General features: G+C 36.4%; 1 protein-coding gene across 1 annotated transcript in view; it reads left to right on the plus strand.

Moving 5' to 3' along the window:
* The window catches only part of HIKESHI (heat shock protein nuclear import factor hikeshi), a 40366-nt gene extending 38706 nt beyond the window's left edge, over positions 1-1660 (plus strand). The window contains exon 5 of the mRNA XM_026015222.2: positions 1322-1660. Within this exon, the coding sequence (XP_025871007.1) occupies positions 1322-1376 (55 nt within the window). The 3' untranslated portion in view covers positions 1377-1660. The remainder of the gene's footprint in view (positions 1-1321) is intronic.
* The last annotated feature ends 15521 nt before the right edge of the window (positions 1661-17181 follow it).

A 17181-nucleotide genomic window follows, 5' to 3' on the forward strand; every position in this document is an offset into this window, starting at 1 on the left:
TGTATTTCTTTTTTGACATTTAAACATATTCCTTTATTGTGGATATCAGCATACATTAATTAACATTGGCATGCCATTTAAAAGCATACTGTGGAGTTCACATCAAAGAATGTTCTTACCGGGGATCCCTGGGTGGCGCAGTGGTTTGGCGCCTGCCTTTGGCTCAGGGCGCGATCCTGGAGACCCAGGATCGAATCCCACGTCGGGCTCCCGGTGCATGGAGCCTGCTTCTCCCTCTGCCTGTGTCTCTGCCTCTCACTCTGTCTCTCTCTGTGACTATCATAAATAAATTAAAAAAATTAAAAAAAAAAAGAATGTTCTTACCCTCAATATTCTGTTATATAGTAGCCATTTTGAATTTATAAAGACAGGAAAATACAATTGCTTATTTTTAGGGGCCACAATTAAAGTTGTAAATTTTTCAATATTTTTATTTATAAGTAACCATATTTGAGTCTTGAAATACAAAGCAAAATTGTTTTGTGAGTTTAGAAAGTCTTGATCTGAAGTAGAATATACGTAAGGCATCAGGGTGGTTTATACTGCACCCTATACTTAAATTATTAATAAAATTGATTTCCTTGGCTTTCCCCTGGTTCTGTATTTTATTTTATTTTATTTTATTTTATTTTATTTTATTATTTTATTTTATTTTATTTTTAAGAGAGAGAGGGAGAGAGAGAGAGAGAGAGCGTGCATGAGCAGGGGGAGGGGCAGAGGGAGAAGGAGAAGCAGGGAGCCTGACATGGGGGCTCAGTCCCAGAACCCTGAGATCATGGCCTGAGCCAGGGCAGATGCTTAACTCACTGAGCCACCCAGGTGCCCCTCATGATTCTGTTTTATAGGTGTTCTTTTCACTTTGACTATCCCAGTGTGTGGGGGTGGGGGGATACAAGAGAATTTGTTGAACAGCTGGTAGCATGGTGTAGCATGGATTGATCTGGAAGATACTAGGTTTGAGCTTGTTAAAATATAAGTATTTGACCTTAAGCAAATTCCTCTCATCTACTCATTTATGAAATTAGGGAGTTAGATTTGATTTTTTTTTCCTCCTTGGGTCTAGCTGTCAAATTTGGCAGAAGATAAAAAGTTAATAAAATTTATTATGATTTGTGCTCTGATATAAGCTAGTCATACTTAAATCACTATGCTTGCTATCCTTTTATAAGAATAATAAAACTTTCAGATTAAATTTTTAGCTCTTTTGTTTTTTTATCTTAGCTTTTTAGAAGTGACATCTAAAATGTTTGCTTTTTGATAAGTCATTTGGTGGATTACAAAAGATTTTAATTTTCTTGTAAATAAACTTTTTCTTTTGTAGGTATGAAAACTTTCAAAGACGACTAGCACAGAACCCTCTCTTTTGGAAAACATAATTTGAATAAAATAATTTTTGATGGATTCCGAAATTTGTCATGTTTTGAAGAGAAATGCCTCCATTTAAAAGTACGAAGTCAAAAGGATCATGAAGCCTAAGTTTAAGAACTACTTATTGACTGAAACTTAATGAAACTCTTTATAAAAAATTAAAAACATGGAAAAATGAAAATATGTTCCTTATTAGTTTTTTTTTTTCCTTAAGCTTAAAATATTCAGAGGCAAACACTTTGTTTTGGCTAGGATTCATTTTTTACTTAAAAATAAAGCATATTCACAACAATAGCGTGCCAAATGCCATTGAATTTATAATCTTCCATTTATTTTTATGATGCTTTGCTAGAGTAGTTAACTTAAAATCAACTATCAAAATCGGGATTTTTGAAAAACATCAAATATACATTTTTGCATATGGAGAAATTATTTTTAGTATTTCTTAAGGTTACAAGTTTTTCCATTAATATGGATTGGTTATCAGTTTTATATCTGCAGATTCATACATTTTTATTTAATAAAATTCCCATGGTTAATATTGATGAGGTTTTATTTAATACTGGTGATTTGAGGCATTTATGTGTGGAATATAGGATTTAGTACCTTTGCCTATTAAGTTAAAGCCATTGTGTCTCATTCAGAAAGGAACCTTAGCTCATTTTATACTGGTGACATCCATTGACCAAAACCCACTACGTAACCAAAGCTAGGTTTATTAGCTTGCTGCATCAAGTAAGTACAAACACCAGAGGTGTGTCTCCAAAGGAAGGGTACATATAGGAGTTTGGGGTCTCTGGTTAGTTTTGAAACATTTTGGCAAGGATTGGTGAAAATTGTACCAGCAACTCTCTAGTTTCTGGTACAGTGTCATTAGAACACATGAGCCTATGCAGAATTATCACTTGATTAGTTTGTGATTTTATCTTGAAACATGTATTCAATGAGCTACCAGTAAGAATTTGAGTTCAGGCGATTTCTTGAGTGTTGTCAAAGTTTGGTAGACTTAGGCATTTTGCAGGTTGTAGATTTTTGCAAATTGTAGTTTCTCTTTCAATTCTCACTTTTCTTCTGGTTTTTCTTCAACCTGTGTTGAAGGACAGACCATTACCTTCTGCAATTGTAATCAAGCCAGATTAATACTGCTTTTTACCAGGTTATAATTGTATATCAAGTATTGAGTGGTAGTCCTTACTGAATCTCAGATCTTTATATTAATAATAGTTGATTGTTGAATCATGTGATTTGGCAGTGGCTACATAACAGCATTTAAGTCTCAGAACAGAAAGCATCTGCCACCTATAAAATATCAGAAGCAAAATTAGTATTCTATTAGAATGCAAAGCCAGGAGCCAAGGTTACAAAACCCAGACTACAAAAATTTGTAGCCCAAAGTCCAGCTGGGTCTTATTATTATTTTTTAGAATTTTAAATTTATTTATTCGTGAGAGACACACAGAGAGAGGCAGAGACATAGGCAGAGGGAGAAGCAGGCTTCATGCAGGGAGCCCAGTATGGGATTCCATCCCGGCTCCCCAGGATCAGGCCCTGGACTGAAGGTGGTGCTAAACCGCTGAGCCACCTGGGCTGCCCAGCTGGGTCTATTTTATAGAGTCAGGTAGCTTCTTTCTTTAGCTTAGTTGAGGACTATTGTACCTGTCTAGTGATTTTTATAGAGCTTTATATATAATATAATAAATGCAAATTGCCTTTTGGTTTGCCAAGAGGAAATAGAAGACTATGTCATTGCCCATGACAATCTTGGAGAGTGAACTCAAACTGGTTGTTGGGCTTCCACAGCATGAGTCAAAATTTGAATCACCTTTTCTAGTTGTGTTCACAGGAGTTAGTTAACACTTTTGAGAACTCTCCTGAGTAGCTAGTTCCTGCTTCATTTTGAAAGTCTCTGGTTATCCTTCCCAAGGAAACATCTTCTGAATAGAAAAGGGCTTTAAATATCTGAAAGCTTCTTAATTATTCTGTACACACAAGATAGATTTGGGTTTAGGAGGTAGGCAAAAGCCTGGTGTAGACCTAAAAAACTCCTGGTGAGTTACAGATAATATTAGGAATATAAATGATAGTTTATCACAACAGAAATGAGCCAGTAATTGTTTCCTTGAGCTGAGCACATTGTCAGTTGGGTTTAGTTCTTGCATAGAAGTCTGGAAAATCTTCAGAGAAAATGACTAGTGCAGTGAGAATAGCTACAGGATTTGGTTGGTCCCTTCTCTGGTGAATCTGACAATGCTGTTATGATTATAGCAGAAGCATTTTGTTGACTTGGAGTAAATGTCTCAGTTTTTACAAAAATGAAGGCTGGGGCTATGATTAAGAGGAAAACTCAAATATCAAGAGACCTTTGGGAGAAATTGGTCTTAGGAGTTTAAAGGAATAGATATTACATCTTTTACAGTGGAATTAAAAAAATAATATTTGAGAGAAAGAGAGCATGAGTGGGGAGAGGCAGAGGGAGAGGAAGAAGCAGGCTCCCTGCCAAGTGCAGAACCAAGTGCTCCAGGCTCTGGGCTCAATCCCCAGACTCCAGGATCATGACCTAAGCTGAAGGCAGATGCTTAACCGAGGTGCCCCTTTACAGGGGAATTTGACAGTTTCAAAGAGTAGCTGTGGAAACCAAAAAGTTTTGCATTTCTTAAAGTGCCCAAAAATGACCTAGGGGATTAAGAATAAAATCCTTAAATGATACAGATATGTAAGAGTATACTGAGAAACCTTTAGGGTTATCTCTAGGAGGTGCCAAACTATAATAAGCAAAAGGGAAAAAAGAGGCAGGGTATTAGAAAATTAACCATGTTTTTTGCTTTGAGCAGAAGCGGTTCATTTTCTGTTGTCATCTGCTTGACGTGAGGGTTTGATTAGCAGTCTTCCTTTAAAGATAATGGCTTCTGTAAGGAGGGCACTTGTGATGAGCACTGAGTGTTATATGTAAATAATGAATCCCTGAATTCTCCTGAAACCATTGTTACACTGTATGTTAACTAACTAGAATTTAAATAAAAATTTGGAAGAAAAAAAGACAATGGCTTCTGGAGAATCCCTGAGAATCACTAGTTGAAAGTCTCCTGATGGAATGGTTGTCCAGCTGTTAGGAGAAGCTATTTGTCATTTAGTTGGGAACATGAATCCAGGAATCATTGTCTTGGACTTTCATTGCCACGCTAGTTAAAGTATCTGATAAGCTTATTTTTCATTGAAGGCAGTTTTTCTCTGATGTCTCTTCCAGAAGACTGTATTTGCCGAGGATTGAGGATGTTATGGACAGTGATGTTTTTGTAGAATGGAAGAGAGTTGAATTCACTATTGAGGTATAGCACAATTATAAGATAAATGATGATGATGAGTGGCGCCTGAGTAGCTCAGTTGGTTGAGCGTCTGCCTTTGGCTCAGGTTGTGATCCCGGGGTCCTGGGATCGAGCCCCATGTCTGGCTCCCTGCTCAGCAGTGAGTCTGCTTCTCCCTCTCCCTCTGCCTCTCCCTATGCTTGTGCTCTCTCTCTCAATAAATAAATAAAATCTTAAAAAAAAATGATGATGAGATGATAAAGGTATTATGGACAGTGATAGTTTTCTAGGCCTGTAATTTATCCCATAAAGTATATATTTTTTGGAGACAGTTATTGTATCAGTCTTTACATAAAAATGAGTATATTTCTTTTTACTTGAAATGTACACAGTCATTTGCTATAGTCTGAATGTGTATGTTCCCACAAAATTTATATTTTGAAATCCTAATGCCCAGTGTGATGGTAGTAGAGCCTTCGGGAAGTGATTAGGTCATGAGATTAATGCCCTTATAAGAGACCCCAGAGAGCTCCTTTAGCCCATCCATTATGTGAGGATACATGAAAAATCTGTGACCTGCAAAAGAGCCTTCACTTGACCACACTGGGCAGGCACCTTGATCTTAGGCTTCCAGCCTCCAGAACTGTGAGAAACAAATTTTTGTTCACAATAAGCTACCTAGTCTCTGACATTTTGTTACAGAAGCTTGAACAGACTAAGACACACAAACATTTTTTTAAAAACATTTTTATTAACACATTTTACTTACGCATAATTTAATCTAGGAAGGCTGAATTCTTGATTTTCCAAGTTTTTTTCTTTTGATTTTTAAAAGCAAACAACAATATTTGTGAATTAATTAAAATTTGGAGAATGTCAAATAAGCTTAATTTTTCCTATTAAAATTTCTTCTATAAAGTAAATGAAAGAGTTAAGGCAAAAAAGACATCTTACAAGTTTTATTATGCCTGAATTTGGGAAAGGCAAAATCATAAGGAGATGTCAGAGGAGACAAGATATGAACATGAGTTAGAAATATCCAAAGGCAAGAAGTAATCTCAGCCAATATCTATATTCAGTATAGTAGGAAATATAGTAACACTATTTACCATCTGTGCCCCATAGATCTGTTTTTAAAAATGTTTTTAAATCTCTTGAACAAAAAGTAAAAGGATAGTAAACAACTTTATTAGAATTTCAAGTAATGAGAAAGTAACAAACTTTGTTTCATATTTTCATAATTTTGACAATATATGTGCCTGATAAAGGCATTGTCTTCTAAATGTAACTATCAGTTGTCATGTATGAATCTGGACATGTCCATCTTGTAAATGTTAATTTTAGATTTCAAATACATCTATAATAGGATCTACCTTATCGCTACGTTCTGGTTCTTGTACCAGCAAAATGCAAATACTTGAAGAATTAATTGAAAACCGACGTCAAATTATTTTGTTTAAAAGAGAATGGCTATCATCTTAGGTCCATAGTTGTAAGATATTTTCTTTTTCTTTTTTTTGTAAGATATTTTCGATTTTAGATTTATAACTACATGTTAGAATGATCAAATATTTTTTCATTCTGTGTCTTCTATTTCTTTCCATAACTTTTAGTACACATCTACTTTGAACATTGCCTACTTAAAAAAAGAGCTTTATTGTCATATAATTCACATACCATCAGATTCAAAGTGTATGTACAATTTATTGTTTTATAGTATATTCACATGTTTGTGCAGCCACCATCCATCTGATTTTAGAACATTTTCATCCTCCCTAGAAATTCCATACCCATCAGTAGTTAATCCCAGCCCCAGCATAATGTTTTCAAGATTCATCCATGTCATAGTATATCAGCACTTCTTTCTTTTTTATTGCTGATATTATTCCGTTGTATGAATATATACACTTAATCCATATGTTAGTTGATGGACATCTCCCCTATCCCCGTTTTTTGGCTACTATGAACACTACTGCTGTGAACATTCATCTATGTTTTTTTTTTTTAATTTTCTAAGATTTTATTTATTTTAGAGAGAGAGCCCACAGAAGGAGAGGGAGAGGGAGAAGCAACTCTCCCACCCCCAGCCTGAGCAGAGAGCCTGACTTGCGGCTCTATCCCAGGACCCTGAGATCAGGACCTGAGCTGAAGGCAGACACTTAACCAGCTGTGTCATCCAGGAGCTCTCTACAAATTCTTTTTTTTTTTTTTTTTTTTAAAGATTTTATTTATTTATGCATGAGAGACAGAGACAGAGAGAGAGACAGAGGCAGAGGGAGAAGCAAGCTCCATGCAGGGAGCCCGACGTGGGACTCGATCCTGGGTCTCCAGGATCAGGCAGCGCTAGACCGCTAGACCTCAGCTAGACCGCTGAGCCACCACGGCTGCCCCCCTCTACAAATTCTTATGTGGATTTATGCTTTCATTTCTCTTGAGTATAGAAGAGTAGAGTTACTGGATTATATGGTAACTCTGTTTAACTTTTTAAAGAGCTGCTGGACTGTTTTCCAGAGCAGTTGCACCATTTTACATTCCCATCAGCAATGTATGAGGGTTTTGATGTCTCTGCATCCTGTCAACACTAGCTATTGTCTCTTTTTGGTTGTGGCTCTTCTAGTGGGTGTGAAGTGGTATCTCATTCTGGTTTTGATCTGCAATTTTCTAATGGTTAATGGTGTTGAGTATTTTCATAAGACTATTGGCCATTTATATTCTTTGAAAAAATATTCAAATTATTTGCCCATTTAATCGGGTTATTTGTCTTCTTATTGTTGAGTTATATATGCTGGACATTAAGTCCCTTTGATGTGGGAAACAAAGGCGGAAGAAAATAGATTTCCTTACTACCTACAGCCCATTGACAAATCCTTGAAACACGCAAAGTGACATTCCTCTAGGGACTCAACTGTCTTGATGTTAATACTTTGCTAAGGGGCAGAAGGCAATCTTAGCCTGACCTCCAGGAACCTGTAAGTTTAATGTATAAAAATTCCTTCAGAAAATTTCTTTATCTCTAAACCCCACAAGATATATGTTGGCTATCATCCCCTCAAGGACATGGCCCATTGATATACATCTGACGGGTCTCAAGACTAAGGTTTTGTTAGATGATAATAAATGACCTTTTCCCAACAATAGCTAGACCCCTCAAGGTCCCAGAAACCTTGCTTTTAAAATTCTTTGAAGACTTATACTCTCCCTAACCCTCTCCCAACTTGAAAGTATATAATGGGCCGCTCCTTATGACCCCCGTGCAGCTATTTATGTCCACAGGTCCTGTCCCTGTGCTTTAATAAAACCACTTTTTTGTACCAAAGACGTCTCAAGAATTCTTTCTTGGCCATTGGCTTCGAACCCTAACATTCTGTCCTATATCACCTTATCAGATAGATGATTTGCAAATATCACCTTCCATTCTATGGATTGTCTTCATTTTCTTGATGAGACTATTGCAACACAAAAGTTTTTAGTTTTGATACAGATCAATTTGTGTCTGTCCTTTTGTCACTTACGCTTTTGGTTTCATATTGAAGAAACCATTGCCTTACCCATGGTTTTAATGATTTATTCCTATGCTTTAAGAGTTGTATAGTTTTTGCTGTTTATTTAGGTCTTTGATCCACTTTGAGTTAATATTTATGACTGGTGTTGGGTAGGGTTCCTAAATTCACTTCTTTTGCAGGTGGATGTCCAACTGTCCTAACACTACTTGTTGAAACATTGTCTACTTTTGCTAATTTTGGTGCACAAGCATAAAAGATGAAAGAATAGATGACTAGTATTATCAGGAACTTTAATCTTTTCAAAAGTGGGTAGCTTTTTTCACAAATGATTTAACAGTGTATATCAAAATGCTCATAAAATACTTAGTGGTAAAAGACACTTCACTGATTTCAGTACAGTGATAGTTTTGCTGTTTTACTAGAAAGAAAATCCAAATTATAGTTTTACTCATTCGTTTTTGTGTGTGTTACAATACCTTGTATTGGCTTCACAGGCCTGTTGTCCTTGTGAATACATTCATTACATTTAACCAATTTTGTCAAAAGTTTTAACTTTTGATCCTTTCCAAACTATAACTTGTACCTCATTATAAACCCCAGATTAATAAAGTTTACCCCTCAAGTCTCTACACTTTCTGTACCTTCTTAAATTTGTCTTTCAAAAAAAGTATTCTTTTATAGCCCTGCACAACCAGACGCTTTTTAAGACAAAATATTTTTTTTATCTAGGTAGAAAAAGCATTCATTATTATACTATATGTACATCCTCTTACACAGATTCTTTTATATTCCTCAAAATGAACATGTATACCAACATAATCTAAAGGCATCTACTCCATTTATTAAGAGCACACATGGAGCACCTGGGTGGCTCAGGTGGTTGAGTGTCTTGACTCTTGTTTTTGGCTCAGGTCATGGTCTCAGGGTTGTGGGATCGAGCCCTGCTTTGGGCTCCATGCTTGGTGAAGTCTGCTTGAAATTCTTTCCCCTTTCCTCTTTCTCCCCCTTTGCTCTTCCCCCCACCCCCACTGCTTGTATACTCTCATAAATAAATAAATAAATAAATAAATAAATAAATAAATAAATAAAATCTGTAAATAGGAGCACATGTATAGCAAAATTATATTGCCTAGTTGCTCAAGATTACTTATTGATTAAATAAATATTTATGTTCTTAAAGTTAACTAACACCCTGGAAATAACAAATTAAGCTGATGGAGGAAGTCTTTTTGGTTGAAGCATAAGGATTCTATAAATTTAAAATCTCTAAAAGGAGTTTTGGGCAGCCGGGTGGCTCAGCAGTTTAGTGCTGCCTTCAGCCCAGGACCTGATCCTGGAGACCCGGGATCGGGTCCCACATCGGGCTCCCTGCATGGAGCCTGCTTCTCCCTCTGCCTGTGTCTCTGCCTCTCTCTCTCTCTCTTTCTCTCTGTGTGTCTGTCATGAATAAATAAATAAAATCTTAAAAAAAAAGAAACCATAAAAAAGAGTTTTATTTTTATAATTTCATTTTGTTAGGCATAGTTTTATTTTTGTAATTTAAATGACTTGTGGAAACAATGTTAACCCATATAACCTGTATAGTAAATGTATAAATAAAATAAGTGTTTAATAATAAACCTATATAATATAATAGACACTATAAACTATGGGGAAAAACCTCTAACTTTATACTAACTAGAATATTATTTTTTAAGGTTTTATTTATTTGAGAGAGAGAGAAAATGAGAGCATAGACTTTAAATTATGGCTAACAGCTCTGCTTTGCGTTTATTTTTGTCTCGTACCTATCTGGCTTAACTGATGGCAGTCAAAAACTTTTTTTCAGAGCTACAATTGTAACAGAAATGTTTTCCCTTAGAAGAGCCGAAAGTATACTTTTTAAAAGTCTTTTAAATTTGATTTATGAACACAGTTTTATAAATTGCATTAGAAAAAAGTTCATTTGATATTCTTATAGATGATTCTGTACATTTGAGTTAATAATATCACTTTTCTCCCTTACTTTACCACAATGTAAAAATATTCTAGTTGGAGGGGGGTTCGTGAAGGGGGTGCCTGTGTGGCTTAGTTGGTTAAGACGTTGAGGTCATGATCTTAGGGTCTTGGGATGGAACTCCAAGGTGGGCTCCCTGCTCAACGAGGAGTTTTCTCCCTCTGCTCTTGCCTCCCCCCCTCCTTTTGGAGTTTCTTGAATTATTTCTTTAAATTTATGTGAGTATTTAACATAAGCGAATTAGCACAGGGATTTTTTTTTAAATCCCTTATCATCTGATTCATTCCTCTTCTGATTTAGAGTGCTTCTCAAATGAACAATTTTTTTCATGTCAGCAATTTCCCTACATGGGTCACTTATAATTCCAAATTGCCTTTGGTGAATTTGTCATTGAGAAGGTATGTGCAAAAATGAGAAAATAGAGGTCAGAATTCTGCCAAGAGGTAGCCCAAGTGTTTTGCAGATGAGCCATAAGACAATTGGCCTGACTTAGGTTAAAATAGAAAGTATTGCTTCTGTGAGTTTCTAGGGTCACTGATCAACAGCCTCCCGGCAGGTGGAATATTAAAAGAGTATCTTTCCTAAAACCAATTTTTCACACACAGACAAGTCTAGAGAGCATTCTTATATGGTCTTAAAAAGATTAAATTTTAAAAAGTTTGGTATGGGTGCCTGGGTGGCTCAGTCAGTTAAGCATCTGCCTTCAGCTCAGATCAGGATCTTGGAGGGCCAGGATTCAGCACTGCTCAGCAGGGAGCCTGCTCCTCCTCCCTCTGCCCCCACCCCACTTTTGCACTCTCTATCTGTCTCAAATAAATAAATAAGATATTTTTTAAAAATCTCAAACTAGAATTTTAAAAAAAGTTTGTCTAAATGATGCCAGGTTATTACAACCTTGTGAATTCATCAGTTCTTGGAAGGGAAGTTTGGAAGACAGATTTAATGGCTCTTTAACTATCTTCTGTGAACTTTTTTGGATGTGCAGCAGTATATACAATAGACAGGCAAGATGGCTAATGGTAAATCAAAGATTTGTTAAATCTTCACCAAGAAAAATAATTAAATACCTAATTAGCTAGCTAAAGAGTCACAGGGGAATTTCTTCCCAGGACAAAACCCAAAACCCAAAATCCAACACTGAAGAACTCATTGAAATAACTGGAATGCAATTTCAGCACAGGATTGGCTCTGAGCAAGCAGAAGCTAAGGGGAGTTCAGACGTGCACACTACTATCCAATTGATGGTCCATACCACGATATGAAGGGTCTCAGTGGAACCTAAACCTGTTAAGGTCTCTAATACAAAGACCACTAGGCATAAACTCTTATTCAAACAGGATTATTAGGGTGCTGTAGCACGGGAGAGTGCACACTGAGGGAATACTAGGACATCTCAAATGGAAAGAATTGGGATGGGGTTTTGGGAGCAGGAGTTAGTCTTGGATTATCTTGGCAGGGTTACATTGTTGAAACAGTGGTCTTAAGGGTGTTGTATGTAAGTGATGAATCACAAAATTCTATACTTGAAACTAATATTATACTATATGTTAATTAAGTGGAATTTAAATACAAATATGGAGGAAAAAAAAGTCAGTGGTCTTTAGGACGCAAGAACACAGGTACGGTTAATGTTAACACTGGATTGTTTGAGGTTTTACCTTGGAATATATAGGTCTGTCTGAGCTTAGGCTTGTTTTGCCATGTTAAGATCTGATACAGTTTATCTCTTTTGAGAATCATGTATATATGTTTTCCAAGTTGGAGTTTCTGTTTGAATTCTCAGTACTCTAAGAAAATATCCATAGTTTGTTGTTGTCTTTTTAGACAACATTTGTAAACTAATACATTCACTGCATAAGTTAGGGTGATGGTCTTTAGCATATTTTGTTGGCTATTACTTTAGTCTTAGTTTAGTTTTACAGTTGTATCTTAATAATGCATCAGGTCATGGAATTATGAACCTTTGTTGGTGACATTTGGAGAATATTTCCTTTGGTTTCATTATGTGCACTTTTCCCTTTATAGATTCTATTTTTCTTAACTGGGGTTGGTTTTGTTTTTGAAGCACAAAGTTTAGTTCACATTGATTTCAGGGGTTTTCTATGATCATTATAACAGTCGTCAGTTATTAAATCTAGACTAAAAGCATGTGAAATTGGTAGGGCTTATGTACTTTATCTTCTCTACTTGATCTCCGGCCTGCATTAATGGAAATGGAGAGAAGGACTATTATTCAATAGTGGCTATGTTTAAAGAGGCTCATAATGTTGGCAGAATTGTCGTGTCTGCTGCTTACCAATTTTTGTATGATTTAAGAGATCCTTTCATCATTTAAATATTGAAATCAGTCTCATCTCTTTAATTAGTCTTTGGGAAAACCACAGAATGTTATCCTCCTTCACAACTTACCATGGATTGCATCCTTTCTTGCTCAGCATTAGAAGGAAATAAATAATTAATGTCACTAAAAACACTGTTTCTTGAAAATATAGTGGGATATATTTTTTACATTGTAGCCTGTAGAGTTAGATGTCCTCAGGCATTTTTTACTTCAACTGATTATTTGGCATATTCAGTATCTCAGTACTCTTGTTCCCATTCCTTTTCTATCATCTTCTTATCACCTATCAACCTGAATTCTAAGTCCAATATATGTGCCTTTTTTTTTTTTTTTTTTTTTTTTTGGTAAAAGGCCAATGAGTGTTGCATGAGAAAAACCTATAACCACAATTTCTAACATATATATATATTTTATAAACTCTTTTATCTCATTCACCACAACCATTATTTTATCCTCTGGCTGCTTTTAAAAATTTCCCTTGGTCTTTTGTTTTCAACAGTTTGCAAATGATTTGCCTAAGTCATTTTTATTTTGCTTTTTAATCCTGCTTAGTGTTTTCTGAGCTTCTTGGATCTGTGATTTGATGTCTGTAGTTAATTTTAGGAAAATCTTGGTAATTATTGTCTTCCAATTTTTTCTGTCCTTTCTCTAATTCTAGTTACGTGTGTGTTAGGCCACTGATATTGTCTCACAGCTCTTTTCTTTTTTTACTTTTTTTAAAAAAATTTTATTTATTTGAGAGAAAGAGAGCACAAGCAGGAGAACTGCAGACAGAGGGAGAGGGAGAAGCAGGCTCCCTGCCGAGCAGCGAGCACAACTCAGGGCTTGATCCAGGGGCCTGGAGCTCTTTTCTGTTTGTTTGTTTTCACATTTTTCTCTCTTTGTGTTTCAGTTTGGATATTTTCAACAAATCTATATTCAAGTTCATGAAATTCTTCCTTGCTTATCAAATCTGATAAGCTGGTGAAGGCATTTTTCATCTGAGTTTTTACTTTTAGTATTTTCTTTTTAAAAGATTATTTATTTATTTTAGAGAGAGAAATCATGTACGTGAGTGCACATGGGGGCAGAGGGAGAGGGAGGGAGAATCTCAAGCAGACTCCCTGCTAAGCACGAAGCCGATGCTTGCCTCAATCTCACAACCCTGAGATCATGACCTGAGCTGAAATCAAGAGTCAGATGTTTAACCAACTGTGCCACTCAGGTGCCCCTTTCTAGTATTTTCATTCAATTTTTTTTAAAGATTTCCTTTTATTATTTCTTCATGAGACACACACACACACAGAGGGAGAGAGAGAGAGAGAGAGAGAGAGAGAGAGGCAGATACACAGGCAGAGGGAGAAGCAGGCTCCATGCAGGGAGCCTGATGCAGGACTTGATCCTGGGATTCAAGGATCATGCCCTGGGCCAAAGGGAGGTGTTAAAGCACTGAGCCACCCAAGGATCCCCTCAATTTTTTTTTCTATAGTTTCCATCCCTCTGTTGAAATTATCTATCTGATCTTATGTGTTGCCCATTTCTTACATTGGAGATTTAATGTATTAATCATACTTATTTTTAATTCCCTATCAGTTCCAACATATATGTCATATCTGATCCTAGTTCTGATGATTTCTGTGTCTCTTAATAAGGTATTGTTTTAGGAAGGTATTGTTTCTTTCTGGACTTTTTATATTCTTTGTCATTTTTTAATTGAAAGCCAGGCATCTTCTATAGGACTAGAGACTGAGATAAGTAGTTTGTGTGTCTGGAAATAGGCACACCTGTCTTTCTACTAGACCTTCAGTGTACAGTTAGTAGTTGGGCTGGGTTTGAGATTATTGTCAGTGTATCACAGGTTTAAAATTTCCCTAGCCATACTTTGTGTTTTGGGTAGAGATAGTTTACCAGAGGTTAACTTGTTAATGTTTCTCCATTCTCACATTTAGATTTTCTATTTATGTTGCACTTCAGAGAAAGCCTTACAAGTTACTTACTGCTTAATGCAAGTTAACTGGCAGTGGGGATTAGGAGTTGGGGTGGAGATGTTCTCCATTCTAATTAAGACTCGCACTTAGGCAGTGACCATGTCTCTGGGTTTTGGGGGTATGGTTTTCTCAGTGCTCCTGCCTCCATTAGCATAGTTCTGAGCCCAGCACATTGTTCTGCCTCTATGCCTGGGATAGATTTATTTTTTTTCTCCTGTTCTCTTCCCTCTGCTACATTAGGGTTTTCACAAGTTTCCTAAGAGTGACAGTTTTTGTCTGCCACAAATTAAGGCTTTTGTTCCCTCAAAGATAGGAGCAGAGAGTCCTAGCAAGCTATTGCCACAAGTCCTCCAGCAAGGGCTGCTGTTTCCTTTCCCAAGTTTTGCACAGTAAGGAGACTTTTCCAGTATTCTCCAAATCTTTTGCATGACCATCCAGTGTGGTTCATGGAGGAAAAGCTCTTAACAGTGTTGAGACTCCCTGTGTTTGCAGCTCTAGAGGCTTCACCTATTCTAATCAGTCAATGTATCTAAACTTCTGTTCTTCTTGTTCAGCTTTGTCTAGATAAGCCAGTGCCATGCCTTGTTTCTCTGTTGGTTACCCTGCAACTTCAACACTTGGATGGATTAAAGAAAAATTTGAATTTGTTGTTTGCTTGTTTTCTCATGGTAAGTTTGGCAGCATCTCTTTGTCCAGGTTTCTGCATCCCTTAAAGGACACCAGAAGTCCCATGACAATTTTTAAAATTCTCCTGCTCTCTTTATATATTTCCTACTCATTACATCCCTCTCATCAGCTGACAACTGGTCTCTTTCTGAGAAAGTAGACATTTTCAAATGGAAATGCCTTCTACTTCCTGCAGCCTAACATCTGTACCTATCCCTTTCTCCATTCTTACTATCATTGTGGCTGGAGGTACTCTCTCTACCTATCCAAGGCTCATCTTCATTCCAAAGCCCATCCTGATTTAACTTCTCAGGGATCTCCTTCTATCAATGTTCCCTTTAAATAGCTAAATAGGATAAGCATATCTTATCCCTCTTTTTGCCTCTTCACAACAATGATTAAATAGATTTAAGTCTTTCCTCTTTTTTTTTAAAAAAAGATTTTATTTATTTACTTATGAGAGAGAGAGAGAGAGAGAGAGAGAGACTGAGAGAGAGAGAGAGGCAGGCTTCATGCAGGGAGCCCAATGTGGGACTCGATCCCGGGACTCCAGGATCATGCCCTGGGCCTGAAGGCAGGCGCTAAACTGCTGAGCCACCCAGGGATCCCCAAGTCTTTCTGCTCTTAAACAAAAAGCCCTTCTGTGACATGCCCCTGTTCTCTCTTGGTCCACTCTTCTTCATAGACAGATTTCTGAATGGAATTGCTGTCTCCACTTCCTTACAATTTATGGACTCCTCAACCTTTTGCAATCTGACTTGAGTTTGTACATTTAATTTAAACAAATCTACAAAGTTATCTTTGGCTTCTTTAGATACTTGAATCTTTATTTTACTTAGCATTGCATGTTTAAACGTAGCCATCTTGAAATGATTGAGCTTTCCTGTATAAGTATGTGAACCATATATATAATTACATTTTTTCTAGTAGCCACATTAAAAAATCTAAAAAGCAGATAAAGCTAATTTTAATGTCTTAACCCAATATGTGCAAAATATTATCATTTCAACATGTAATTAATAAAAAATAATGAAATATTCTACTTTATTTATACTACGTCTTCAAAATCTGGTTTTTATACTTATAGCTCTTCTCAATTTGGATGCTAAATTTTTAAAGGTTAATAAAATGTAGTACTACCAAAGCAATGAGCTTGTGTTTTGTTTTTTAAAGATTTTTATTTATTTATTCATGAGAGACACAGAGAGAGACAGAAGCAGAGATACAGGCAGAGCTCCCTCATGCAGGGACCCTGAAGTGGAACTTGATCCTGGGACTCCAAGATCATGCCCTGGGCCAAAGGCAGGCACTAAACCACTGAGCCACCCAGGGATCCGTGAGCTTGTGTTTATTGGAAAAACATTCCACACTGCTTTACCTTTTAAATTTAAAACTTTTTAAAGGTTTATTTATTTATTTTAGAGGTGGAGAGAGAGAGAGAGAGAATGAATGGGAGGGGCAGAAGAAGAGAGAATCTCAAGCGGACTCCATGCAGAGCCTGATGTGGAGCTTGATTTCATGACCCTGAGGTCATGATCTAAGCCAAAACCAAAAGTCAGATACTTAAGCAACTGTGCCACTCGGGTGCCCCAACTTTTCAATTTAAATTAATTAAAAATAAATAAAAATTTTAAATTCAGTTTCCCAGTCACAGTAATCCCATTTCATACCTCACATGAAACTAGAGGCTACCATTAGAAAGAACAGCTCTAGAGTGATCTAATCTATTCCAATATATTTTGATGACTTCAGATCTCTTTTCTCAACTCCTGAGTTTTATTTCTAGCTATTTCCTGAAAAGCTTCATGTTCTATAGGAACTTAAAAATCAGTAGATAGTTGACCCTTGAATGATACAGGGGTTGGGGCACTAGTCCTTCTACCCCTAAGTCAAAAAGTAAAGAACTTTTAAATTTTGACTTCCTAAAAACTTAACTACTAATAGCCTACAACTGACTAGAGAAGTCTTACTGTTAACAGCTAACACATATTTTGCATGTAATATGTATTATATACTACATTCTTAGTATAAAGTAAGC

This window comes from Vulpes vulpes, chromosome 11 (genome assembly GCF_048418805.1).
Source record: "Vulpes vulpes isolate BD-2025 chromosome 11, VulVul3, whole genome shotgun sequence".
Taxonomy (NCBI): Eukaryota; Metazoa; Chordata; class Mammalia; order Carnivora; family Canidae; genus Vulpes; species Vulpes vulpes.